Here is a 27,303-nt window from a genome sequence, read left to right on the forward strand (position 1 = left end):
CTCGTGTGCACGCGCTGGTGCTAGGGCAAGCCAGAGAGGATGCTGAAAGTCTTCCCACACTCAGAACATTTTATGGCTTCTCCCCTGTGTGGACATGCTGGTGCTGCACCAAGCCAGAAGAGCGAGTGAAGCTCTTCCCACACTCAGAGCACTGATATGGCTTCTCCCCTGTGTGCATGCGCTTGTGCCTGGCCAGCCCAGAGGAACAACTGAAGCTCTTCCCACACTCAGAGCACTGATATGGCTTCTCCCCTGTGTGCATGCGCTGGTGCTCAGACAGGTAGGAGGACTGGGTGCAGTTCTTCCTACACTAAGAGGAATGATGTGTCTTCTCTTCTTTGTGGATGCGCTGGTGCTTGGCCAGACTGGAGGAGAAACCGAAGCTCTTCCCACACACACAGCACTTATATGGCTTCTCCCCTGTGTGGATGCGTTGGTGCTGAGACAGGTAGGAGGAGCAACTGAAGCTCTTCCCACACTCAGAGCAGCGATACGGCTTCTCCCCTGTGTGGATGCGCTGGTGGTTGGCCAGACCGGAGGAGTAACTGAAGCTTTTCCCACAGTAAGAGCACTGATATGGCTTCTCCCCTGTGTGCATGCGCTTGTGCTTGGCCAGCTTGGAGGAGGAACCGAAGCTCTTCCCACATTCACGGCACTGATATGGCTTCTCTCCCCTGTGAACAAGCATGTGGTTGGCCAGGGAGGAAGAATAACCGAAGCTCTTCCCACACTCAGAGCACTGATGTGGCTTCTCCCCTGTGTGGATGCGCTTGTGTGTGGACAGGAGGGAGGGCCAACTGAAGCCCTTCCCACACTCAGAGCACTGATATGGCTTCTCCCCTCTGTGCATGCGCTTGTGCTTGGCCAGAGAGGAGGAATAACGGAAGCTCTTCCCACACTCAGAGCACTGATATGGCTTCTCCCCTGTGTGGGTGCGCTTGTGCATGGCCAGGGTAGAGCCTGCTGGATAGGGTGAAGCTCTTCCCACAGTCAGAGCACTGATGTGGCTTCTCCCCCGTGTGGGTGTGCTGATGCCGGACCACGTGGGCGTATCGGGTGAAGCTCTTCCCACACTCAGAGCACTGATATGGCTTCTCCCCTGTGTGGATGCGCTGGTGCCTGATCAGGCTGCTGGGATCACTGAAGCTCTTCCCACACTCAGAACACTGATATGGCTTCTCCCCTGTGTGGGTGCGCTGGTGCTGGGCCAGGGTGGAGGACTGGGTGAAGCTCTTCCCACACTCAGAGCACTGATATGGCTTCTCCCCTGTGTGGGTGCGCTGGTGCCAGGCCAGGGTGGAGGACTGGGTGAAGCTCTTCCCACACTCAGAGCACTGATATGGCTTCTCCCCTGTGTGGACGCGCTGGTGCTGGGCCAGTTGGGAGGAATAACTGAAGCTCTTCCCACATGTAGAGCACTGATACGGCTTTTCTCTTGTGTGGATGCGCTGGTGCTGGGCCAGCTTGGAAGGGGAGATGAAGCTCTTCCCACACACAGAGCACTGATGTGGCTTCTCCCCTGTGTGCATGCACCTGTGCCTGGCCAGGCTGGAGGGCTGCCTGAAGTTCTTTCCACACTTCGTGCAGCAGTGTGGCTGCTGCCTCCTCTGCACGCACTGGTGCTGGGACAGGCCTTGCCAGCTGATGAAGTTCTTCCTGCACTCAGTGCAGCGGTGTGTCTTCCTCCCCAAGTGCATGTGCCGGTGCTGAGCCAGGGAGAAGAAATGGGTGAAGGTCTCACCACATGTGACACAGCGGTACTGATGCTTCTTCCTGTGCACATCTTGGGTTTTGAGCAGCTCCAACCTGTGCACAAAGCTCTTCCCCCTTTTGGTGAAGCGGTGGGGGAGCTGTGCAGAATGGATCTGGTGGTGAGCAGCCAGGGTCGAGAGGCAGGTGAAGCTCTTCCCACACGTGGCGCATACATGGGGCTTCTCCCCAGCATGCCTTCTCTTGTGCAGAGCCAGGAGGGAGGGGCAGCTAAAACGTTTCCTGCACTGAGGGCAGGGGTGGTCTCTCCCCCTGGGCTTGGTAGCGAGCTCCTGCTTCCCACTGAGGTCCCCCACACTGCCTTGGTCTGCATGCAGTGTCTCTCTCCAGCGGACCTTTGCTTTCTGCCTCTTCAGGTGTCTCAGCATGACATGTTCGTCCCTGCACCTTGGGCTTTTTATGGCTTCTTTCCCTTCTTCACTCCCATGCCCAACTAGACATGGGAGTGTGTTCAGTGCTACAGTCTCCTGCTTTTGGGGCATCCCCAGACCCTTTAGCCATTGGTCCATCGCTGAGCTAAGGGAAGCCACCTCATCCGTACTCCCCAGGGAAGCCCATGGTGGCTCCAGCTTTCCAGGCCCTTCCGCAGAAGCCTCCTCCTCAGTTTCGCTCAGCAACCAGGCATGTCCTGCATGGGAGGAAGAAACACCAGATTAGTTCCTGCCCTGCTGCCAAGGGGCAAGCACTGGTATTCCTTCTGCTGGGATGGGCCTCAGAGCAGGACAGGTCTTGGCACTTGTCTTTCCTCAAGAAAACTAGGTCTTTCGGCCAAAGGCCCAAGTGCCGGGGGTTAGGCAGTGCCAGGTCCCTGTGCCAGTCTCATCTTCCCTACTCGGTGGAGTTAATAGGCAGACTCTCAAGGTTGCTGGCCCAGCTCTCAGCCCCATCTCCTCAGGCCTTGCTCCAAGAAACACGTGGGATGTGTGTGTTTGGACTGTACCTGAATATGTTCATGTTTTAACAGGCTGAGGATGAGAGCAGGAGGATCTGCTAAAAGGAAAAATGAGGCTCTCAAAGGGCTGCTGTATCTCACAGGGCTGGTGCTTCTAGGGGGAGATGGTGCTGAGCCCCCCACCTGACTGGGCTGACACGCTCCAGAAGCCCCACTGCTTTGGCGAGACCCATCTGCAATGCTTGCCCTTGATCACTGGCAGTCCTGAAAGACGCATCTAGGTATACGGGTGAACAGCCTCGGGGTGCATTTCTAGAGTCAGGAGTGTGCGGGGAGCAGTTCCTTACACTGCTTGGTAGAAAAACCCATCGTGTTTCATGCATTACCCCTCCAAGAAATGTTCTGGGACTGGAGGATTGATAGCAGCTATCAGCTTCCTACCTGTTTCTGGAGCAAAGTCTGATGCAGGGAATGAGCCCATGGAGCTTTCCTCTGCTAACGAATGCCAGGCAGCCTGCACACCACGGGAATCTGCAGTGGGGCAAAGGTCTCGGCATGAACCCGCACACGGACGCTGGGCTGAGCCTCAGGCTTTGTGGCACTCGGGGCCCCAGAGAGGAAACCACACAGGACAGATTCTGGGGCAAACAGCGAGGGATTCACTTCCCCCCACAACATGAAACCTTCTGAATCCCACCCACTTCACCGACCCACTTCATGCAGCTCGAGCCCACGATTACACACGTCCGGTGCTCCAGGTGAACCGGACCAGGCGACACCAGGGACAGCCCCAGCCTCTCTCTTGTCTAACCAGAAGGGCTGGGGGAGGCAAAAATCCCAGAAATGAGAGACTGTGCCTATGAGGGGGTAAAGATAACCAAGGCAGAAAAGCCCAAAAATTACTCCTGTGTAGGGCCTGAAAACTACACCCCCTCCTGGGACTGGTTAGTGAGGTGGAGCTACTTGTGGCACGGCAGTCTCTACAAAATGCCACTTGTTGCCACCCCGAGAAAGGTGAGTGCAGAGCACCTGCACACCTTGGCTCCCACTACCCTGTGGGTTCCTCTTTGCTGGGAAAAGGATACGGGGAGCCATCCCCAACAGAAAACCCCTGGTGCAAGCCAAGGAGGAAAGGTGTGTGCCAGGGTACACCTTGCAGCAGCTGTCACTTGAAGCAGAAAAGACTGCTAAAAAGCAGCCTCTGAAGCTGCAAAGAGGGGAATCGGTGAAGGAGCTGCAGTAGGGCCAGGGCCAGGGCCAGGGCCAAGCCAGCCACAGTGTGAAAAGTGATCCCATGACATGAACTAACTTAAAGGGGTTAAGCCATTCCCGTTTTTGTCTTTGTGTTTTCCAGGCTGTGGACCAGCAGTGAATCATCAAGAAATTCACTTGGTACACAGAAGTTTTGAGCTTCACACAGTAATTGTGTCACTTGCTCGGCTGTGTTTGTGCACCGTTATTCCTGTATGTGGCTGTGCTGGGAGGTATGATAGACAATGAAATGTGAGCTCTACTTCTGCATCGGTTCGGGAATATCTGCAAAGTGGTTACAGAAAATGGTACATCCCTGGAGTATGGTCTCCTGGGCCTCAAAAATATCAGTCATGCCAAAGTTCGAGAGGGGTGATTAATGGAAGAGATTAAAAGTCTTACGCATAATTATCGCTGGTGAAAAGATGTTCAGCTGGTAAGGAACTTGACGATTAGGCAATTTGGCATGAGAACGTTATTGAAGGAATGGACAAACAAAGGAAGAGGGTGTTGTGTGCATGCTCTCACTCTGGGGATTTGGGGGGACGGTTGTGCAATTTCTACGTGAACAGCGGGAAAGCCAGAAACAAACATCTCCCACCCCCAGCGCAGGACACGAGGCCGGCACCACCAAAGGTCTCTGCTGTAATGTGTAATGGAGCCGCTTCTCGAGTCGTATTACAGGGACAAAACTTGGAATAATTACTCTTAGAGTTCACTGGATATGAAATCAGCAAGGGGCCACGTCAAACACTGGGGGTCTTTGGCAAAAACAATCCTGTTGGTAACCGTTTCCACAGTTTGAATTTCAGGGTGTGGAACACCTGTCTGCACACACGACAGCATAAGCTCTTTGAGGTCAGCACCGGGGATGGCAGCACAGGGCAGGTCTGCAGTTACCAGGCTCCCTTTCACCCTGGGCACGGAGCATTTGGGAGAGGGGAGTTGGGTGGAGGGGACAGCCACAACTCACCTGGCCGCCGGTCCTCCGACCTCGAGATTTCCCCACGGTCCTCATCACCACTGTCCCAGAGCTCCACTTCTCCTCGCTGGATGCGGCAGATTAAGTCAGGCGCGGGGCCTCGATATCCTGCTTGGGCAGTGGTTAAGCAGAGTTTATCCACTGGTACTGGACGCAGAATAAGCAACTGAAATTTGGGGAAAGGAGCCAATGAACTCCAGGATTATACTAAGGACTTGATGTACAAGGGATGACGGACATTTAGGCGGAAAGGGAAGGAAGAGCAGGGAGAAGAGGATGACCCTTTTCATCCACGCAGTGGACGGATGGTCACAGGAAGGCAAACACCAGTGCAAATGAGTGGAAATGAGTCTGGACAGGACATGCTAGGCAAGAGAGGGAGGAGCTCGGGAGAACTGCCCAAGGAACAGCTGTTAGTGCATTTTGAGGCACAACGAATGGCACACGATACCATCACGGTGAGAAGGCAAAGGGAAATCATGTTATCAAGGGGGAAGACTCCAAGGAAGGCGGCTGCATCAAATGAAGGAGGCACATGCACAAGAATGAAATGTGAGAGGGCTGATCATGGACAGAGCAGTGGGGAGCAAAGGGATTTCAGCCACCGGCCAAACATTCATGAGGATGAGACCGTTAAAACCAGGGAGAAGACAACACCGCTTCAGAGCTCACATGGCTCCAGGGCAAAGGAAGAACCAGAGCTTTACCCAGGGAAGCGAGGGCTCGGTAGTTCCTCAGCATCTGGTCCCGGTAAAGCCCCTTGTCTTCCTCTTCCAGCAGCTCCCACTGCTCCCGTGTGAAATACACTGCCACGTCCTCAAACACCTCCTGGAGCTGCAGGCACAAGCGTTACACCATCAGTGTCTCCTGCCCCAGCTGCCCCCCGCCCTGTCTGCACTCGCTCTGCACTACAGCGCTGTGCACGCTTAGCCAGGACAGGCAGGGGTACGCTACTCAGCTGGCACATGATATGCAGGGACCCTGGTTTTCTCCGTTTAAAAAATGAAAAAGAAAAAATTGCTCCCAACCAATAGCACCCCACCCCCACTGCCCACCCCCGGTGGTGCCCCACACTCCCCCCCACACCCCTCCGGCCCTGCTGGTGACATCTGGTCCAGGAAGAGACAAAGGCTTGTGCCAGGACACTTTCACCTCCCTGCACTGCCCAGTGCTGACCTCAGAGCAGCTGTCCTTACACCAGACACTTCAAAACAAACCTGAACAGGGAGCTGTGCAGCCAGAAATCATCTGCAGGCTGGGTTGTGCTAAGCGCGGTCCACACGAGGACTGTGGAGTCTTGTCCGACTAACGAGATTAGCTTTTGTGTCCCCTTTGTGTGGGGGGTCTGTACTTGCATCCCCTCTCCCAGCACTGTCCCCCTTCCCACCGTGCTGTCCCCTGCACTTGGTAACCAAAAGACTCTCTCTATTTAACAGTCTGGTCTGTGCGCAGCCTTCAATTCGAACTCATCAAATGAGTGTGGAATCGAAAAAACCTGTGCTGTGCCTCTGATTCAGTTAGTCTGTAAGCTGCAAATCACCCCGGCTTCTGCCTCGCCTCACCCCAACACAGAGAAGCAGCAGCCAGGTGTGCTGCGCACTCCTGCCAAACCGATGTGCTGGGGGGGCCCTGCTGGCATCGGCTGCAGAGCCCCTCTGTGCTCCCCAGTCCTAGCCGGGGGGAGAGGACTTGCTGGGCTTGGCTGTAGAGACCACTGCCCCAGGCTGCCTGGTGCGGGCTGGTGGACTCTGACCAGGCCTTCCCATGCCAGCACCCCCGGTCACTCTTCAGGTCTCTGCTCCCCAAACTCTTGACAGCACCCCTGGCTCCTCCTGGGCTCTGCCCCAGCTGCACTCCCACCCCCACCTCGAGCCGGTGCCCTGCTCACCTCCATGCTCTCCCCCTGCTTCCCCGGCCTGCCCTGCCCCTCCTGCAGCTGGCCCGGCCCAGGTGTCAGGGAGCCGCTCCGTCCCCGTCTCCCTGCCGAGCGTCTCTGCAGCTCCAGGTTGACTGCTCCTGCCTCGGGAGGCTGCAGATCTGCTCGGCTCAGGGTCCCAGCACCTGCGGGTGGGTAAGAGAGTGCACAGGTTAGCCCTGGGGTGGTGGCACAGGGAAAGCCCTGCTCGTCTCCTCGCCTGGCCTGGGATGAAGGGAGCTGGAGGCTGCAGTGTGTGGAAGAGCGGGGAGGAGACTCGGTGTCCCACAGGCAAGAGGCTGGAGATGAGCCTCTAGAACTGCCCCAGCGCCCGTGGTGATCACGGCATCGTGGCATCGCTCCCTGGGAAAGGATCTGGAGGGATGCTGGTGCTGGGTCACCTGGACATGTTGGGGCGGGGTGGGCGTGAAATGGAGGGTCAGTCTACTCCATGACACGTGACATGCTTCCAGGGCACCAGGAGAACAAGAGCCACCGACCCGCTGGACCACGGACCCATCAAACTGTTCTGGCAGAGAGATTTCTACGCTGGGGGACGGGCCTCCTGCCCCTGGAAAGGGGAGACCCACCGCTCCTCACCTCGCCCGGGGAAGGGCTTGGTCTGGGGCACCCACCTGGGGACCCTCCACATGCCGACAGGTCCCAGGTCTCCCCTCTCCTGGGGACCTGCAGCAGGATGGAGGCCTCGGCTAACTGCACTTGGACCAGCCAGAGGCCACTGGGGACTCTCATGTCCGCATCACCGGCACCAGCCTCTTATTGATTGATATAATTACAACACTGACCTCAGAACAGCAATTCGATCCCTGGTTGTGACCGTGGCAGCACGGCAAGAGCCAGTCACATGAAGCATCTTTCTGAGAGGAGCGGCGCAGGCAGTGAGAAACAGCCTGGGCCTGGGACCACCCCCCGGGACCAGAGCCCTGCCCCACCCCAGCCACACAGCTACAAACCCTGCGGCCCTGTCCCGGGCAGGGGCAGGCACTGGAGCCGCTCGCCCCAACCCCAGCACAGGCACTCAGGCTCCGAACTGCACGCCAGGACTTCATCCCGCACCTCACCTGCCCCTGGCTCCTTGCACTCGTTCAGGAGCCATCGGCTACTGTCCGCTCCGCTCGCCGTCCCCCCTTGCAGCACCTGTCTGGAGCCTGTGACCCCACTCCCATCTCTGTTTTCTACTTAGTTGTCCCCCAGATCAACTGGCCTAAACCCAGGAGCCAACACTAATAATGGTGGGGGGTGTGGGGAGGTAACTGCTACTCTTTGGGTGTTGAGCCCAGGTTAACCTTGTACATCAAAAAGCATAAGGACCTGGCTCCGGGTTGGGCAGGGGCTCCTCTTTGGCGACATGGGGCAGCTCGTCCTCGGGCCCTGGGGTTTCCCGATCTCCTGCCTCCTCCAGAGGCCTGTCCTCACCACGGGCCTTCGGCTGCTCCCAGGAGTCCCCAGGCTCCGGCAGGGCCCCGGGGGGCTGCATCGTGTCTGAGGACACCTCCTCGACCTCCACACGCACCGTGACCTGGGGACACACAAACGTGTCACTGGGGAGCCGGGATCTGGGCATTGCAGGCTCATGTTCATCTGTGGTCAATGATGACCCCCAAGTCTCTTTCTTCTGTAGTGCTACCGAATGAAGCGCTGCCGAGCCTATAAGGGTGCTGCAGGTTTTTCCTCCGGAGGTGGAGAACCTTGCATTTTTCGGTGTTAAACACCGTGGGTTCTCGTCTGCCCATTTACTGAGCTTGTCCAGGTCAGCCTGGATCACCCGCCTGTCTTCTGGCGTGGATGCTTTGCCCCAAAGTTTGGTGTCATCAACTTGGCCAGTCCACTCCTGACCCCATGTCTCGTTAATGAAGATGTTGAACAGGATGGGTCCCAGGACAGAGCCTTGGGGGTGCAACCACGGAGCCAATTTCCCAGCCAGCGGATCGTGGTGGAGCCAAGGCCACAACTGGGCAGTTTGGCCAAGAGGTGATCATGGGATACCAGATCAAAAGCTTTTTTGAAGTCAAGATATATGGCATCAATCTCTTCTCCCTTGTCCAGGTGATAGGTCACCTGGTCACAGGAGGAAATGAGATTGGTCAAACAAGACCTACCCGCAACAAACCCGTGCTGGCTGTCCCTTAGGATGTTAGCCTGGGCCAGTCCCTCAAGGATGGCCTCCTTAATAACCTTTTCTAAGATCTTCCCCAGGACAGAAGTCAGGCTAATGGGCCTGTAGTTAGCCGGATCCACTCTCCTCCCTTTCTTGAAGGTCGGCACCACGTTGGCCTTCTTCCAGTCTTCGGGCACTACACCAGAGCGCCAGGAGCTCTCGAAGACCCGTGCCAGGGGCTGGGCTATGACGCTCGCCAGCTCCTTGAGTACCCTGGGGTGCAGGTTGTCAGGTCCGGCTGACTTGAAGGTATCCAGCTTCTCAAGGTGTTCCTTCACGACGTCCCCCCGACATGGGGAGGTGCACATGGCACCAAACGCTCTCACCTGGAGCTTCCCGTCCTCCGCCTGCCCCAGCTGAGCCCCCTCGGCAGGGCCACGGCCTGGGCGCAGGTCTCCACGCGGCCCCCGCATGCCCAGCTCCGCATCTCCGGGGGCAGGATGGCCAGGAGCTGCTCCAGCACCACCAGCTCCAGCATCTGCTCCTTGCTGCGGCGCCAGGGACAACAGCCAGCGCCGGCACAGCTCCCGCAGGCGGCTGCAAATCTTCCGTGGGCCCGATCTTTATTGAGACCCCTAATAAAACCGGTCGCCCACATCCACTGCCAATCATTAAAACCATGGTCCCCAGACCCGCACACACTCATACCAGTAAATCCCTCAGTCTTTATTGAGACAGCCCTAATAAAACCGGTCGCCCACATCCACTGCCAATCATTAAAACCATGGTCCTATCCAGACCCGCACACACTCACCTCCACCAGTAAATCCCTCAGTTCCTAAAACCAGTTTCCCTTCAACCGTCATTTCTCAGCCCTTCTGGGGGGTGGAAAAGAGCCCTGCACCAATTAAACATACAGTGAGTATGCGGGGACAGTGGTCTTGAAGGCTCAGATCGAAAACATCTACTATTGAAATTCAATTTATTCGGGTGTAGCCGACATCCCTGTGCTGGGTGCGTTTAGATGCTCGTTAGAGATCGAAGCAAGTTTATTTGTGTGCATCTAGACTATTGAAATTCAGCAGGGGAAGGGTCCTCGGGGGCTGGGGGAGCCGAGCAGCACGCTCGACCTGACGTGGTGGGGGAAGGGCCCTGTCGTTATTACCTTTGGAAGTGTCCTGAGGCCAAATCGCCCAAACCGTGTGCCAGACCCCCGGACACGAGCCCGCGCCACGCCGCCCGGCTCCCCACGCCAGCTGCTGGTGCCCTTGCCTCCCCACCGCCTCCTGCTCACACGTGCGTGCTCACACTCACCCCGGCCCGGCTGGCTGCAGCCGCGCGGCAGGGGACCGGGGGGGTGAGACCCCGCTGCCCGCGCCGAGCTCCGGGTCCCGGCCCAGACGTGCGGTCCCACGGCCCCGCACCCGGTCCCGCGCGGCTCCGGCCCCGCGTCTCGCCGGGGGGAAGCTGCCGCTCGTGCACGCGGCGCCGGCGGGGGGGCGGGGGGGGGCACCGCGTGCAGCCCGGGCGGACCCGCACCGGCACCTGCGCGCGCGACCACGCCCCTCGGCCGGCAGCAGCCAATCGGCGCCTGCTACTTCCCGGGGGGGCGGGCATGCACGGCGGGGCGGCCAATGGCATCCCGGCTCCGGCTCTCGGCCGAGAGCGCCGCGGGACCGACGCGGTTGTGGCCGCGAGATCTCGTCCGGGCTCCCGCACCGCCCGCAGCCCGCGGGGAGCCGGGCAGTGTCCCCCCCCCCGCCGGGAGCGCCGCGGGGGCACGGCTGTGTGGCGGGCGGGGCGGGCAGATAGTGCGTGTGCGTTTGTCCTGCCCGGGGGAGACGACCGCAGCCAGCGGCGGGGCCGGGAGACGAGACAAAAAGGGACGGACAAGAGAGAAGAGGAGAAAGAAGGGAAGGGAAGGGCGGGACGGAGGTGACTTACAATCCCGTCTTTGCACACGCGAGTACACGCGCACACACGTACGCACACTCTCTCTCTCTCTCTCTCATGTTTGGGCAACTCCAGTATCTTCCCCGGCCGCCTCCAGGAGCTGGGACAGTCCGTCTCAGCGCCTGCGCGGTGCAAACACGGGTTGATTCCCCGCGAGCCTGCAGAGCTGGAAGTGGTGCCCCCCCCGCATCCGGCCCCCAGCCCCCTGCTCTCGCCCCCACCCCCGCCCCTCCGCGAGACCCCGGCCCCAGCCCCCCCACCCGAGGACCCCGGCGTCTGGGCCCCTGCTCTCCCCTGCACCTCTGGGAGGGAGCCCACAGCCACAAGTCTTCAATTCGTCTGTAGAAATCATGTGGTTTAAACCATTATTGCTTATTTTCACCTGCATTAAAACAAACACCAGTTAAACATCAACCCAAACTTCAATTCAAGGGGTATTGATGAAAAAAAAGTGTTTATCTTAAAACAGAATATACGAAAGGAAGAATAAATTATAACATCACAAAACATCTGTGCATGTCATAGCGTTTTTATTTAAAATGTAATTTTCCATGTCAAATTCCCAGTTTTGCAAGACAAAATCTTCCATACAGCTGTGTACCAGCACATGAAACCTGTGGCTGTAACCGTGACCGCTGGTACTGAAGGTGGGGATCCTCGTGCATCCCCGTGCGCAGCAACTCGCACGGCGCCGTCACACAACCCCCCACGCGGGCCGGGCTCGGCGCACGGCGCTCGCACACGCGTTGGGAGAAAACCTGGCGCTCGGGGTGCTTCCATGTGTTGCCAGGCAGGGGAGCAGCAGCACCGGCTCTGGCCTGGCCCCTACCGCCGCCCGGGAGAAGAGGGGGTGTCGTGGTGCTCACACCCATTGCAGACCCCCCCGGGCAGTACTGCGGCGTGCCGAGCTCCCCGCGGACCCCACGGAGCCGAGGCGCAGGGGCACGGCCGGGGGGGACCAGGGGCATTAGCACTCGTGTGAGGAGCAGCGTCTCTGGCCTGCGCAGTCACCACTTCCGTGGCCGTGTCCTCCAAGAAGGACCAGGTCGAACCGGCCGTGTGTCCCCCACTCGCCCCACCCCCCACTGGTCCCAGCCCCCGCTGCACGGGCCTGTCCCTGCCCCTGTCCCCCGTGTGTGCTGGGGGCTGCCCGGGGGAGGCGCAGGCAGGGCCCCCGGCTTGTGCGAGCCCCCCGGCTTGGCTGGCCGCACACGGACGTGTCTTGTTCTGCTGAACCGTCCCCCCAGGCTCCTTGGACTCAGTCATGGTTTCACAGTTTCTAGGGTCGGAAGGGACCTGAGCAGATCATCTAGTCCGACCCCCTGCCATGGCAGGAAAGAGTACGGGGCTCGACCCCAGCAAGGTGTTCATCCAACCTGCTCTTAAACCCCCCCAGGGCAGCAGCCGGCACCACTTCTCTTGGGAGCTGGGTCCAGACCCTAGGCGCCCTGACCGTGACGTCGCCTCCTGATATTGAGTCTGAATCTCCTCGCTGCCAGCTTGTGACCGCTATTCCTGGTCACTCCTGGCGGTGCTCGGGGGAACAGGGACTCCCCCAGTGCCTGCTGGTCCCCTCGGACTAGTCTGTAACAGGCCACAAGATCCCCCTCAGCCTTCTCTTGTGGAGGCTGAACAGGTTCAGGTCCTGTTGCCTCTCCTCGTAGGGCCTGCCCTGCTGCTCCCGACCATGCGGGTGGCCTCCTCTGGACCCTCTCCATGCTGTCCACGTCCCTCCTGAAGTGCGGTGCCCAGAACTGGACGCAGTACTCCCGCTGCGGCCTGACCAGGGCCGCACAGAGGGGGAGGATCACCTCCCTGGACCTGCTCGAGATGCATCTGTGGATGCAGGACAAGGTGTGGTTGGCCTTCCTGACCGCGTCCCCACGCCGCCGGCCCGTGTTCATCTTGGAGTCAGTGATGACCCCCAGATCCCTTTCCGCCTCCGTGCTGACAAGAGGGCAGCTCCCCAGCCTGTAGGTATGGTGCCGGTTGTTCCTCCCCAGGTGCAGCACCTTGCACTTGTCTGTGTTGAAACCCATCCTATTGTGGTCTGCCCACCCTTGTAACCTGTCCAGGTCCGATTGTAGCCTCTTGCATCCTTCCAGTGTGCCCACATCCCCCCACATCTTAGTGTCATCGGCAAATTTGAACAGGGGCTTTTTACCCCCTCGTCCAAGTCGCTGATGAAGATGTTGAACAGTGCGGGCCCGAGGACCGAGCCCTGGGGGACCCCACTGCCCACGTCCTTCCAGGTTGAGAAGGACCCATCCACCACCACCCTCTGGGTGCGGCCCTCCAACCAGTTGGCGACCCATCTGACTGTGGGGGGGTCTACACCACAGCCCCCAGTTTCTTAATGAGAACGGGGTGAGAGACGGTATCAAAAGCCTTCCGGAAGTCCAGTAAGACGACGTCCACTGCTCCCCCTGCATCTAATGATCTGGCGATCTGATCGTAAAAGCCCGCCAGGTGGGTCTGACAGGACCTGCCACTGATGAACCCGTGCTGGTTGCCCCTAAGCATGCAGTCCCCCGCTGGCCCCTCCTGGATGTGTGCCAGCATAATTTTCTCAAACAGCTTGCCTAGGATGGAGGTAAGACTAACCGGCCTATAGTTTCCCGGGTCCTCCTTCGTGCCTTTTTTGAAGATGGGGACCATGTTGGCCCTCTTCCAGTCCTCCGGTACCTCACCAGAGCACCACGAGTGTTCATAAGGCCGTGCTAGGGGACTTGCAATGACCTCGGCCAGTTCCTTTAGCACTCTAGGGTGGAGATCATCCGGGCCGGCTGACCTGAATATGTCCAACCCCTCCAGAAGCTCCCTAAATAAATCCTCGCTAACCCGTGGCCCAGGTGTGCCTCCCCCGGGGCCCGAGGGGGGCCCAGCAGGGAGGTGGCTGTTCTGGTCCCTACTTAGCAAGACGGAGGCAAAGAAATCATTAAACCTGTTGGCTTTGCCGTCTGGTGTGACGACCAAGTTTCCCATCGTGTCCTGCAAGGGCCCCACATTACCCGGGACCTTCTTTTTACACCCTACGTATTTAAAAAAAGACTTCTTATTGTCCTTAATCTGGGAAGCCAGTCCCAGTTCCATCTCCGCCTTGGCCTTCCTGACTGCCCCCCTACATCCCCGAGCAACTGCAGAATAGCCCTCCCTGGTGATGACCCCTTCCTTCCATTGGGTGTAAGCCTCGTTTTTAGCAAGGAGACATTCCCGGATGCTTTTGGTGAGCCACGGAGGCTTGTGTGCTCTCCTGCTCCCTTTGATCCTCGTTGGGATTGCCTTCCTTTGGGCTTGGAGGATCGTCTCCTTAAGTTGAGCAAGCCAGTCAGCAAACTGGAGAGGAAGCCAATGCTCTCACCTTGGAAGGGTCAGAGGTCTAGCCTTATGGGAAGGAGAAGGTATCTGTCCACAGGCCGATTCTCTTGGCATTGCTGAAGAGCGTCCTGTTGAGTTTTGTTTCACAGGCCTCTGCAGTAACAAGGGAAAATGCAGATGACTCCACAGATGTTAGCAAGCAAATAACAAACAAGGCAAACTGCCCTTCTTCTACAATAGCCACCTGCTCCTGATGCCCAAAAATCCTGGTGCATAATTCTTTCTGGATAACATTCACCCTGTTTGAAGTTTTGTGGCGCCTTCCATGGTAAGAGAGCGTCTAACAAGAGACGACGAGCAAAACTCAGAGAAAGACATTATCCGGGGATTCAGAAGATCCAGGCTCAGGCTATGCCACAGACTTCTCTTGTGTCCTTCAGCAAGTCCCTTAAGCTCAGACCCTCCAACATAGTGACGCATGCAATGCTGAGTGACTGCACTGGGAATCAAGGATAAAAAGACCTTTGAGGACCTGGGCCTAGGAACAGAGCACACTACAAAGTAACATGGAGCCAAACATGGTGGGGTGTGGAGGGATGTATTTTTAGAGCATAGGTTGAAACTACCAAATGTCCTGGAAAAGCTGCTACACAGACCTTATCACAGAGCTTCACACTAGCAAATGCCAAAACAGCCCCAGTTAGAAAAAAAGGCTGCCCCAGATCTCAATGAAATATCAATGGTGCTTCACATGAGACCAGAGTGGTTTTCCCACAGGATTCTCAATTTCAGTTAGGAGTACAATCTGGATTTTTCCTAATGAACCTGTTCAAATCAGTCCATTCCCTAGAATGGACAACAGCTAGATCGATACAAAGATACCCAATACACCTTTATCTACGTAGAAATACAGCTCCTTCCTACGAGCTCGACCAGGAGAAGAGGGGTGCATTGTGCCTGCACAGGGTGAGAACCGCTGATCTGCACCATCCCCCCTCACTGCAATGCAGACACCCCGGCACTAGCAGAAACCGCTTTCTTTCCAAACAGACATCACTGTATCTGCACTTCCAGAAACCATTGTTCTTGCCAGCTCTGTTTCAAGCTGAGCCCAGAACACATGATTTGGTCAATGTACATCAGACTGCAGGCACCGTGATAACAGCAGAGTGATGAGATTTCCAGGAATAGAAGTGAAAAGAACATTTCAAAGAGAGATCTTCTGCCTTTGGACAGAATTTTTAAAATGTATGCAACCACCCCCGGCTGTGAAGACATAGAGCTGGACAGAGTCTAAGCTATTGTTAAAAACATTGGAAGGAATGCTCTGCGTGTCTCGGACACTGCTGTTCTCACACACACACACACCTATGCACACACACACACAACTAGATTAATTTTCATTGTAGTAGGGTAAAAATGTACTCCAAGGAAAGGCAGGGGCTATATTTGGTCTTCTTCCCAGGAGTGTGCTTTTCTCTTTGTTTCAGCCCGTAGGCCTGGCAAAGTTTCTCAGAAAGGAGAAACACGGGTTTTTGTCTTGCAAGGAAATTCTTGCCACCGAGATCTAACTTGATTTGGGCAGATGAGAATATTCCCAGCCCAGGTATCTGGACACCCTGAAAAGAAGTAGCAAGGAATATTGAGGGCAGGAAAAAAGTCTTCTGGAAGAGGGTTGCCACGTCCCGTGGCACATCAGAGCATCGTGACGGTGTCGTGGCGATCTCTGAGCACTCCCGTGTTTCCTGAGCAGAAGAGCTGGGTCGGTTCCACCTTAGCGCCCTGTGGCAGCATGGGACATTTCATAGGTTTTTCCTCTCCCTTCCCTTTGCAACTGGAAATTGGTGTCATAACATGGGAATCAATGTGGGTAACAGAGGAGCCCCAAGGAGCTGACAGCCAACAGGACTCGACATTGCTGCGGCTCGTCTAGATGAGCCTTCTCCATGTCGACAGGAGATGGCCCCAGGCTATCACTGGACTTCATTGCCATTAGGAAGGACTGCTTGGATGAGCAAGGACTTCATAAAGTTTCTGTGTCTTTGTGAGACGGGCTCACTTGAAAGAGCCAAATGAGTGAGCGTGAGTGATGCCAGGTTGCACTGGAGTCTCAGAGCAACCTACTTGGCCGCTGCCATTGTGATGGAAGCAGAGATATCGTCATCATGCGGAAGGCTGTTTTTTAAATAAGGAGATCGTTTCTCTTTATAAAACAGACCAAATTAACCAAATTGGGTGCATGGGGATACAAGAAAAAATAGCAGAAGGGCCCCACCTTGTTCGCGTTGAGGTGATGATGAACAAATCCAGGTACTTTGTCCCCGACGTTTATGATTTCTGAAGGACAAGTGGAAGACATGTCCGATTCTGGACGACAAACACAGACAAAGGCGCCACATTCAGTAGGAAAACGGTCCCCATATTTCTGACCAGGGACACTAGAAAACTGAGACAGAGTCACCGCACGCAGGAGAAATACAGCGTAGGAGCGATGAAAGTTTCTCCATAGCAGATGCTGCAACCAACCACTTTTGACCCGAGGCGGCGGCGGCGGCAGCAGCAGCAAGAGCAGCAGAGGAATCGGCAGCGGGGGCAGCAGCAGCTGATCCCCCGAAGGTAAGTGGGGCGGAGGGCCTCGGCACAGCTGAGCCGGATCCGGAGGGGAAGCCCTCCGGGTCCCATATAGCTGAGCCAGTAGGGAGCCGCGCTCCCGAGCCGCGCAGCGCGAACAGAGCGCGCAAACAGGCGCGCTCTGTAAGAGCGCGCCGGAGTTTGCGCAGGCGTTCGCGCCGGCGGGCGGGCTGGGAGGGCCAGGAGTGGGACTCCTGTACAGGTAGGACGTAGACACCACACAGGTCTACAAATAGCAGCTTAGAAGGATGTATACGAGGAGTGCTGCTAGGGCCTCTGCCCAGGGGGACAAGGCTAACCGGGGCTGGTCTGAGGCCTCCACCCAGACTGAGCCCATGGGGGAGCTGATGTCCCCCTACCTCCCGGCCTGCGGGGGATCTCCAGCAGGGCTGGGGGGGGCAGAGATTGGGAGTCCCCACACCTGTCCGGCAGGTGCCCGGCTTAGGGCTCTGGAGGCGCAGGTGAGGGAGCTCCGGGAGGAGGTTAGCAGGCTGAGGGGGATCAGGGAGGCGGAGGAGGAAATTGACAGTTATTTCCTTTCCCTGCAGGACCAGGCACCCAAGGAAGAAGCAGCCCAGGGAAGGACCTCCACAGCAGAGTGGCAGACGGTCACAGCCAGGACCGGAGCGGCTCGCAGCGAGCAGGTACAAGCTTCTCCAGTTCGACTGGAGAACAGGTACGAGGCCTTGGCGACTCTGCAGGAGATGGAAAGGGAGGAGGAAACCCTTGGGCAGGAGGAAATGCCACATTCTTCACACTCCAAACAGATCAAGAGATCCGAGAGGACCCAGAAGAGGAGGAGACGCGTGCTCGTCATAGGCGATTCCATCCTGAGAGGTACGGAAGGGCCCATTTGTCGCCAGGACCCTTCAGCACGAGAGGTCTACTGCCTGCCTGGAGCTAAGATTCAGGATGTGACGGAGGTAATCCAGGCCAGGATCAAGCCCACCGATTACTACCCCATGGTCCTTGTCCATGTGGGTACTAATGATGCGGCCAGGAGAACCCCCGATCACCTTATGGCGGACTACCAGGCTCTGGGCGGCGTGCTGAGGGAATTTGGTGCACAGGTGGTATTCCCTTCCATCCTACCAGTGAACGGACGCGGAAGACGGCATGAGAACTGCATCCGAGAGACCAACTGGCGGCTTCGGAATTGGTGTCTCAAGGCAGGCTTCGGCTTCCTGGACAATGACCCACACATTACAACGAGGGACATGCTCAGCTGGGATGGGCTTCACCTGTCCCCCAAAGGTAAGCGTGTGTTTTCTTCCAGGTTGGCGGATCTCCTCCGGCGGGCTTTAAACTAGGCTCGTCGGGGGGAGGGGAAGATGAGGGTGGGGGAGGCTGTGGACCACCAAACCAGGTGGCACCCACAAGGACAGCCCAGCCTGAAGAAAGAGAGCTTTGGGAACGTGAAAGACAGGGGGTGGACAGCAATACGGCACAGGTAAGGAACGGGAAGGTTAGAGACAAAAAGCCCTTTAGGACTTGGAGCGAGGGGGTAGCAAAAGCACCAGTCACAGGGCTCAAGTGCCTATATACTAATGCTAGGAGCATGGGGAACAAGCAGGATGAACTAGCGCTCCTGGTTGCACTAAATGACTACGACTTAGTGGGGCTGACGGAAACCTGGTGGGATCCATCCCACGACTGGGCGGTACATATTGAGGGCTATAGATTGTACAGAAAGGACAGAGTGGGGAAAAGGGGGGGAGGGGTTGCGCTCTATGTTAAGGAGCAATATACATCAACCCTCATCAAGACAGAATCAAAGGATGAGGAAGTAGAAGGACTGTGGGTTAGGCTACATGGAGGGCAAGGAGAAAAGGATTTGGTGGTAGGGGTCTGCTACAGACCCCCACATCAAGGGGAAGAAATAGATTTGGGGCTCCTGAGGCAACTCTCAGAGACCATAAAAGCTAAAGAGGCGGTGGTCATGGGGGACCTAAACTACCCGGACATCTGCTGGGAGACACAGACAGCAAAGTCCCACCGCTCACGCAGGTTTCTAACCTGTGTACAGGACCTCCACCTGACGCAGGAGGTACATGGTCCCACTAGGGGGAATGCCTTACTGGATCTGGTATTGGCAACGGGGGATGACATAGTAGGGGACCTACAGATCGGTAGCCATCTGGGGGACAGTGATCACCTAAAAGTACAATTCAACATAAGGCGTCGAGTGGGTAAGGTAACCAGTAGGGTGAACGTGCTGGACTTTAGGAAAGCTGATTTCAGCGAACTCAGGCGATTAGTGAAGGATGCACTGCAGAGTAGTAGTTTTGAAATGATGGGAGCCCAAGAAGGGTGGCTGTGCCTTAAGGAAGCTATCCTTCTCGCACAAAGCGAGACGATCCCCGTGCGAGGTAAAAGAGGGAAAGGGGCCAGGAGGCTTCCCTGGCTGACCAGAGAAATCCAGGGCAGACTAAGGGCCAAAAGGGGAGCACATAAAAAGTGGAAACAGGGAGAGATCACCAAAGAGGAATATACCTCTTCTGCTCGTGCTTGTAGGGAGGCAGTTAGACAGGCCAAAGCTACCATGGAGCTGAGGATGGCAACCCAAGTAAAAGACAATAAGAAATTGTTTTTTAGATATATAGGGAGTAAAAGGAAGGCACAGGGAGGAATAGGACCCCTGCTAAATGGGCAGAAACAATTGGTGACGGACAGAGGGGACAAGGCTGAACTCCTCAACGAGTTCTTCGCCTCAGTGTTCCTAAGTGAGAGGCATGACAAGTCTCTCACTGGGAGTGTAGGGAGGCAGCAGCAAGGCACCAGACTTCCATGCGTGGACCCTGAGGTGGTGCAGGGTCACTTGGAGGAACTGGATGCCTTTAAGTCGGCAGGCCCGGATGAGCTCCATCCGAGGGTACTGAAGGCACTGGCCGACATCATTGCAGAGCCACTGGCGGGAATATTTGAATGCTCGTGGCGCACGGGTCAAGTCCCGGAGGACTGGAAAAGGGCCAATGTGGTTCCCATTTTCAAGAAGGGGAGGAAGGAGGACCCGGGTAACTATAGGCCAGTCAGTCTCACCTCCATCCTTGGCAAAATCTTTGAGAAAATCATCAAGGCTCACATTTGTGAGAGCCCGGCAGGACAAATTATGCTGAGGGGAAACCAGCACGGGTTCGTGGCAGGTAGATCGTGCCTGACCAATCTAGTCTCTTTTTATGACCAGGTCACAAAACGCCTCGACGCAGGAGGAGGGGTGGATGTCGTATACTTGGACTTCAGGAAGGCCTTTGATACGGTATCCCACCCCATACTGGTGAACAAGTTAAGGGGCTGTGACTTGGATTACTGCACAGTCCGGTGGGTGGAGAATTGGCTGGAGGGTCGAACCCAGAGAGTTGTGGTGGATGGGTCGGTTTCAACCTGGAAGAGTGTGGGCAGTGGGGTCCCTCAGGGCTCGGTGCTTGGTCCGATACTCTTTAATGTCTTCATCAGCGACTTGGACGAGGGGGTGAAATGTACTCTGTCCAAGTTTGCAGATGACACTAAGCTATGGGGCGAAGTGGACACGCCGGAGGGCAGGGAACAGCTGCAAGCAGACCTGGACAGGTTAGACAAGTGGGCAGAAAACAACAGAATGCAGTTCAACAAGGAGAAATGCAAAGTGCTGCATCTAGGGAGGAAAAATGTCCAGCACACCTACAGCCTAGGAAATGACCTGCTGGGTGGCACGGAAGTGGAAAGGGATCTTGGAGTCCTAGTGGACTCCAAGATGAACATGAGTCGGCAGTGTGACGAAACCATCAGAAAAGCCAATGGCACTTTATCGTGCATCAGCAGATGCATGACAAATAGGTCCAAGGAGGTGATACTTCCCCTCTATCGGGCGCTGGTCAGACCGCAGCTGGAGTACTGCGTGCAATTCTGGGCGCCGCACTTCAAGAAGGATGCGGATAACCTGGAGAGGGTCCAGAGAAGGGCCACTCGTATGGTTAAGGGCCTGCAGGCCAAGCCCTACGAGGAGAGATTAGAGAAACTGGACCTTTTCAGCCTCCGCAAGAGAAGGTTGAGAGGCGACCTGGTGGCTGCCTATAAGTTCGTCAGGGGGGCACAGAAGGGAATTGGTGAGTATTTATTCACCAAGGCGCCCCCGGGGGTTACAAGAAATAATGGCCACAAGCTAGAGGAGAGCAGATTTAGATTGGATATTAGGAGGAACTTCTTCACAGTTCGAGTGGCCAAGGTCTGGAACAGGCTCCCAAGGGAGGTGGTGCTCTCCCCTACCCTGGGGGTATTCAAGAGAAGGTTGGATGTGTATCTAGCTGGGGTAATGTAGGCCCAGCACTCTTTCCTGCTTATGCAGGGGGTCGGACTCGATGATCTATTGAGGTCCCTTCCGACCCTAGCATCTATGAATCTATGAATCTATGAATCTATAAGAGTTCATTTTCAGCCAGAGTTTGGACCCAGTTCCTTGTACAATTTGTAGTAAATGACTGAAGCCAAAAGTCAAACAGCTTGCAAGGAGAGGCATGTCCGTAGTTCAAGAAAAACATATTTTTAAGCAAAAAAACAAAAGAGAAAACAGGAGAGAAGTCGGATTTCTGAACCCTCTTATTGAACGTAAATCGGTTGATGGAAGATCTGAGAACAGACCCCAGCGGTCCTCGCTGCCACGTCTCCGCCTTAAACCACTCAGGCATCGAGGCGGCAGGACCGCTGGTATCCACGACAGACGCAGGGCACGCCGAAGGGCTCGGACACCCAATTCTATGTTGACATATTCCTGCAGTGAAAGGCGTGAGCCCAGGCTCTGGGGGAGCGTACCGTCCACACGGAGGGTCTGGAGCGTTGGATAACAGCGCGTGCGATTTTCCTCCATCTCTTTCTTCATTTGCTCCCGCATCTGGACTGGAGGATGTTCTTTCTCTGGGGTCTCGTCTCGAGCCCCTCTCTCGTGAATTCTGCTTCCCGTCGGCACTGCGAGAAACTGCAGACAAGCAGGGACGACAAGAAGCTGGCTCCTTCACTCCCCAAGCAGTGACGAGGGAGCAGGGGGTGCTGGGGCAGGACGAGCAGCGCAGCCCCCGGGATCCCAGTGTTGCTGAGGGACGCATCATAAACGGGGGGGCGGGGGGGGGGGGTTGCTGGCACTGGTCCAGCCTGGAGAAAGGAGTTGTGACTGTGACATCTTCAAGCAGGGGGATGGCAGAGCTGCCCACCCCCTAGGGAGGGAATTTCTGACTTAAGCTCTGTGAAGGCTGAGGGACTGAGGGGCCGGCGCAGCTGAGCCGGATCCGGAGGGGAAGCCCCCCGGGTCCCTCTTAGCTGAGCCGGTAGGGAGCCGCGCTCCTGAGCCGTGCAAACAGGCGCGGTCTGTAAGAGCGCGCTGGCGTTCGCAGCGGCGTTCGCGCCGGCGGGGCCCAGAGGCTGACCCCTGCTCTGCTAGTAAGGGCAGCAACTCCTGCGATGGTGTCGACACGGAGTGCTGCCAGGGCCCCTGCCCGGGGGCGCAGCCTTCCCGGGGCTCGTCCGAGGCCTCCACCCAGACGGAGCCCGCGGGGGGGCTGCCGTCCTCCACCCCCCTGGCCTGCGGGAACTGCCCGGCAAGGTCTGGGGGGGCAGGGACTGGGGACTCCTGCACCTGTCCTGTAGGTATCCGCCTTAGGACCCTGGAGGAACGGGTGCGGGGGCTCCTGGAGGAGGTCAGCAGGCTGAGGGGAATCCGTGAGGCAGAGGAGGAGATTGATAGGTATTTTCTTTCTCTGCAGGGTGGTACGACCGAGGAGAGGGCAGCCCGGGATGAGCCCTCCACTGCTGAGTGGCAGACGGTCTCCCGTGCCAGGGCTATTAACCATGTTGCGGCACCAGTTTCTCTGGAGAACAGGTACGAGGCCCTGGCAGCCCTGGAGGAGGAGGGGGCAGTGGAAGATACCAGGGAGGAGACTCTGCGCACACAATGTCCTGTGCGGGCGGCGGGAGTCAAGAGGCCCAAGAGGAGGAAGCGTCGCGTCATCGTGATTGGTGACTCCATCCTGAGAGGTACGGAGGGCCCCATCTGTCGCCAGGATCCCTCAGCACGTGAGGTCTACTGCCTGCCCGGAGCGAAGATTCAGGATGTGAAGGGGATGCTCCAGTCCATCATCCAGCCCACCGATTATTACCCCATGGTCCTCGTCCATGTGGGTACTAACGATGCGGCCAGGAGAGCCCCTGATCGCCTGATGGAGGACTACTATGCTCTGGGAGGCGTGCTGAGGGAGATGGGCGCACAGGCGGTCTTCTCTTCCATCCTGCCAGTGAGCGGTCGCGGCAGACGTCACGAGATGTGCATAGCGGAGACCAACTGGAGGCTACAGGAATGGTGCTTCGAGGCGGGCTTTGGCTTCCTCAGCCATGACCGGCACATCGTGATGAGAGACATGCTGGGATGGGATGGGCTCCACCTTTCCCCTAAAGGTAAGCGTGTGTTCTCTTCCAGGTTGGTGAACCTCCTTCGATGGGCTTTAAACTAGGCTCGTCGGGGGAGGGGGAAGATGAGGGCGGAGGAGACGATGAACTACCAGGCCCAAAAACAGCCAGCGAGCCCAGACCAATGGACAAAAGGGAGAAACAGGTGAGTGATGGGGGACGGGGCATTGCTGAGACTAGGGGGTCAGTGGGCACAACCGTTGGAGGCCTCAAATGCCTCTACACGAATGCTCGAAGTATGGGGAAGAAGCAGGAGGAACTCGCCCTCCTCCTAGCTGTCACCAGCCCTGACATAGTGGGGATCACAGAAACGTGGTGGGACTCATCGCATGACTGGGCAGTGAGTGTCAAGGGCTATAGGCTATACAGGAGGGACAGGATAGGAAGGAAAGGTGGAGGAGTAGCACTCTACATCAAGGAGGAATATACTTCCTCGTCAATTAGCAAGGGGGTAGAGGGGGGGCACTCTGAGGTGCTCTGGGTTAGAGTACAAGGCAGTCGAGGGGAAAGGGACTTAACGGTGGGAGTCTACTATAGACCTCCCAACCAGGGAGAAGAGCTCGACCAGGAATTCTTGGGTCAGCTCACAGAGGCAGTGAGGCCTAAGGATGTGGTCATCATGGGGGACCTGAACTTCCCAGACATCTGCTGGGAGGAGCAGTCAGCCAAGTCTGACCGCTCACGTCGGTTCTTGGCCAGAGTGCCGGACCTCCATCTAACCCAGGAGGTGCACAGTCCCACCAGGGGAGACGCCTTGTTGGACCTAGTGCTGGCCACGGGTGATGACCTGGTGAGGGGGCTGCAGGTGATGGGCCACCTGGGAGACAGTGATCATCGCTTGCTGGAATTCACCATCCAGCGTAAGGTGGCAAAGGGCTGCAGCAAGGCAACAGCCCTAGACTTTAGGAGGGCTGACTTCAACAAGCTAAGGAGGATTGTTTGGGAAGCGCTGAGGACCCAGAGGGGAAGGGAATCAGATGTCGAAGGGGAGTGGTTGCTCCTTAAGGAGACGATCCTCCATGCCCAAAGGGAGGTAATCCCAACAAGGGTCAAAGGGAGCAGGAGGGCACATAAACCCCCATGGCTCACTAAGAGCATCCGGGAATGTCTCCTTGCTAAAAGGGAGGCATACACCCAATGGAGGGATGGGGTCATCACCAAGAAGGACTATGTTACAGTCGCCCGAGGATGTAGGGGGGCAGTCAGGAGGGCCAAGGCAGAGATGGAGATAGGACTAGCTTCCCGGATTAAGGACAATAAGAAGTCCTTCTTCAAATACATAGGGGGTAAAAAGAGGGTCCCGGGTAATGTGGGGCCCCTGCAGGACACGATGGGCAACTTAGTCATCACGCCAGATGACAAAGCTAACATATTTAACGATTTCTTTGCCTCTGTCTTCCTAAGTAGGGACCAGTTCAGCCACCTCCCTGCTGGGCCCCCCTCGGGCCCCGAGAGAGACACGCCTGGGCCAGGGGTTAGCGAGGAGTTAGTTAGGGTACTTCTGGAGAGGCTGGACGTGTTCAAGTCCGCTGGTCCGGACGATCTTCACCCTAGGGCTCTACAGGAACTGGCCGAGGTCATTGCGGGACCCCTGGCGCGGCTCTATGAGCACTCGTGGTGCTCTGGCGAGGTGCCGGAGGACTGGAAGAGGGCCAATGTGGTCCCTGTCTTCAAAAAGGGAAAAAAGGAGGACCCGGGAAATTACAGGCCAGTTAGTCTTACCTCAATCCCGGGTAAGCTCTTTGAAAAAATTATCCTGGCACACATCCAGGAGGGCCTTGCGGGGGGATGCATGCTCAGGGGCAACCAACATGGGTTCATCAGTGGCAGGTCTTGTCAGACCAACCTGGTGGCCTTTTACGATCAGGTCACCAAATCATTAGACGCAGGGGTTGCTGTGGATGTAGTCTTTCTGGACTTCCGGAAGGCTTTCGACACTGTCTCTCACCCTGTCCTCATCAAAAAGCTGGGAGACTGTGGTGTCGATGCCCACACGGTCAAATGGGTCGCCAACTGGCTGGAGGGCCGCACCCAGAGGGTGGTAGTGGATGGGTTCTTCTCGACCTGGAAGGATGTGGGCAGTGGGGCTCCGCAGGGCTCAGTCCTCGGGCCCGCACTGTTCAACATCTTCATCAGTGACTTGGACGAGGGGGTAGAAAGCACCCTGTTCAAGTTTGCTGATGACACTAAGATGTGGGGGGATGTGGGTGCACTAGAAGGGTGCAATAGGCTACAAGCTGACCTTGACAGGTTGCAACGGTGGGCGGATGAGAATAGGATGGGGTTTAACACTGATAGGTGCAAGGTGTTGCACATGGGGAGGAAGAACCGGCACCACACTTACAGGTTGGGGAACTCCCCTCTTGCCAGCACGGAGACGGAAAAGGATCTTGGAGTCGTCATTGACTCCACGATGAACATGGGCCGGCAGTGTGGGGAGGCAGTCAAGAAGGCCAACCGTACCCTGTCATGCATCCACAGATGCATCTCGAGCAGGTCCAGGGAGGTGATCCTCCCCCTCTATGCGGCACTGGTCAGGCCGCAGCTGGAGTACTGCGTCCAGTTCTGGGCGCCACACTTCAAGAGGGACGTGGACGATATGGAAAGAGTCCAGAGGAGGCCACTCGTATGATCAGGGGTCAGCAGGGCAGGCCTTATGAGGAGAGGCTACGGGACCTGAACCTGTTTAGCCTCCACAAGAGAAGGTTAAGGGGGGACCTTGTGGCCTGCTACAAACTGGTCAGGGGGGATCAGCAGGTATTGGGGGAGTCCCTGTTCCCCCGTGTGCTGCCAGGAGTGACCAGGAATAACGGTCACAAGCTGGCGGAGGGTAGGGTTAGATTAGATATTAGGAGGCGCTACTTCACAGTCAGGGCGGCTAGGGCCTGGAACCGGCTTCCAGGGGAAGTGGTGCAGGCTCCTAGCCTGGGGATTTTTAAAAGGAAGTTAGATGAGCACCTTGCCGGGGTCATCTGACCCCGGTGCTCTTTCCTGCCAAGGCAGGGGGTCGGACTAGATGATCTACCTAGGTCCCTTCCGACTCTAGCTACTATGAAACCAGCACATTGCCCAGCATACTTTGCAGGGGCCCCACATTCCCCAGTGCCTTCTTCATCCTCCCTATGTATTTGAAAAAGGACTTGTTATTATCCTTGATCTTGGACGCTAGTCCTAGCTCTATGTCCGCCTTAGCTTTCCTGACAGCCCCCCTGCAGGCCCGAGCAGAGGAGGTATACTCCTCTTTGGAGATAGCACCCCCCTTCCACCGGGTGTACACCACCTTTTTGGCAATCAGGCATTTCCAGATACCCTTGGTGAGCCAGGGGGGCTTTCGGGCACTCTTGCCCCCCTTGCATCTTGTTGGGATGGACTCCCCTTGGGCCCTGAGTATCATCTCCTTAAGGAACAACCACTCGTCCTGGACACTGAGTTCCCCTGCCCCCAAGGACCCCCAGCGCCTCTCCCACTAATCTCCTCAACTTGTTAAAGTCAGCCCTCTTGAAGTCTAGGGCTACCGCCTTGCTGCAGGCCCTTGACACCCTGCAAGCGATGATCATTCCAGCAAGCGATGATCGCTATTGCCCAGGTGGTCGAGGACCTGGAGGTCCAACAGGGCGTTTCCTCTGGTGGGACTGTGCACCTCCTGGATTAAGTGGAGGTCCTGTATCTCAGCTAGGAACCTCCTGGAACGGTCCGACCTGGCTGACCCAGCAGATGTCTGGGTAATTTAAATCACCCCTGACAACTACATCCCGGGCCTTAAGTGCCTCTGCAAGCTGGCTCGAAAATTCCCAGTTCAGCTCCTCCCCTTGGTTGGGGGGTCTGTAGTAGACCCCCACCGTCAAATCGCTCTCCCCACGGTCCCCTTGAATCCTAACCCAGAGCACTTCAGCTTGCCCCTCCTCTGACCCCATTCTGCTGGCAGAGGATGTGTATTGCTCCTTGACATAGAGCGCCCCCCCTCCCCCGCCTTTCCTTCCTTCTCTATCCCGCCTGTAAAGCAATAGCCCCTAATGCTGACTGCCCAGTCGTGGGACGAGTCC

The 27,303-nt window shown here is 56.8% G+C and overlaps 2 protein-coding genes across 16 annotated transcripts in view; one reads left to right on the plus strand and one right to left on the minus strand.

The window, feature by feature from the left end:
- Positions 1 to 6: 6 nt before the first annotated feature.
- Positions 7 to 10,811, minus strand: LOC149875690 (uncharacterized). The gene is given in 9 exon segments (XM_090031051.1): positions 7 to 964; positions 966 to 2,398; positions 3,104 to 3,193; positions 4,887 to 5,003; positions 5,603 to 5,729; positions 6,784 to 6,956; positions 8,143 to 8,350; positions 9,316 to 9,534; positions 10,244 to 10,811. Coding segments are annotated over 9 exon segments (3,588 nt in total). The 5' UTR covers positions 10,571 to 10,811; the 3' UTR covers positions 7 to 70.
- Positions 10,812 to 16,770: 5,959 nt separating this feature from the next.
- LOC149875691 (uncharacterized) overlaps positions 16,771 to 27,303 on the plus strand; it is a 72,795-nt gene continuing 62,262 nt past the window's right edge. For 9 of the 15 annotated variants that reach the window (XM_090031079.1, XM_090031084.1, XM_090031085.1 and 6 more), the window contains exons 1-3: positions 17,015 to 17,668; positions 17,927 to 18,085; positions 20,016 to 20,087. In XM_090031079.1, coding sequence (XP_089887205.1) covers positions 17,080 to 17,668; positions 17,927 to 18,085; positions 20,016 to 20,083 — 816 coding nt within the window. In that variant the 5' untranslated portion in view covers positions 17,015 to 17,079 and the 3' untranslated portion in view covers positions 20,084 to 20,087. Of the gene's footprint in view, positions 16,817 to 17,014; positions 17,755 to 17,926; positions 18,086 to 20,015; positions 20,088 to 27,303 lie in introns of those variants that run through there. The other 6 variants (XR_016439733.1, XR_016439732.1, XR_016439735.1 and 3 more) reach the window with 6 other exon arrangements.

This window comes from Crocodylus siamensis, chromosome 1 (assembly GCF_052110815.1).
Source record: "Crocodylus siamensis isolate JL-2025a chromosome 1, ASM5211081v1, whole genome shotgun sequence".
NCBI classification, from domain to species: Eukaryota; Metazoa; Chordata; order Crocodylia; family Crocodylidae; genus Crocodylus; species Crocodylus siamensis.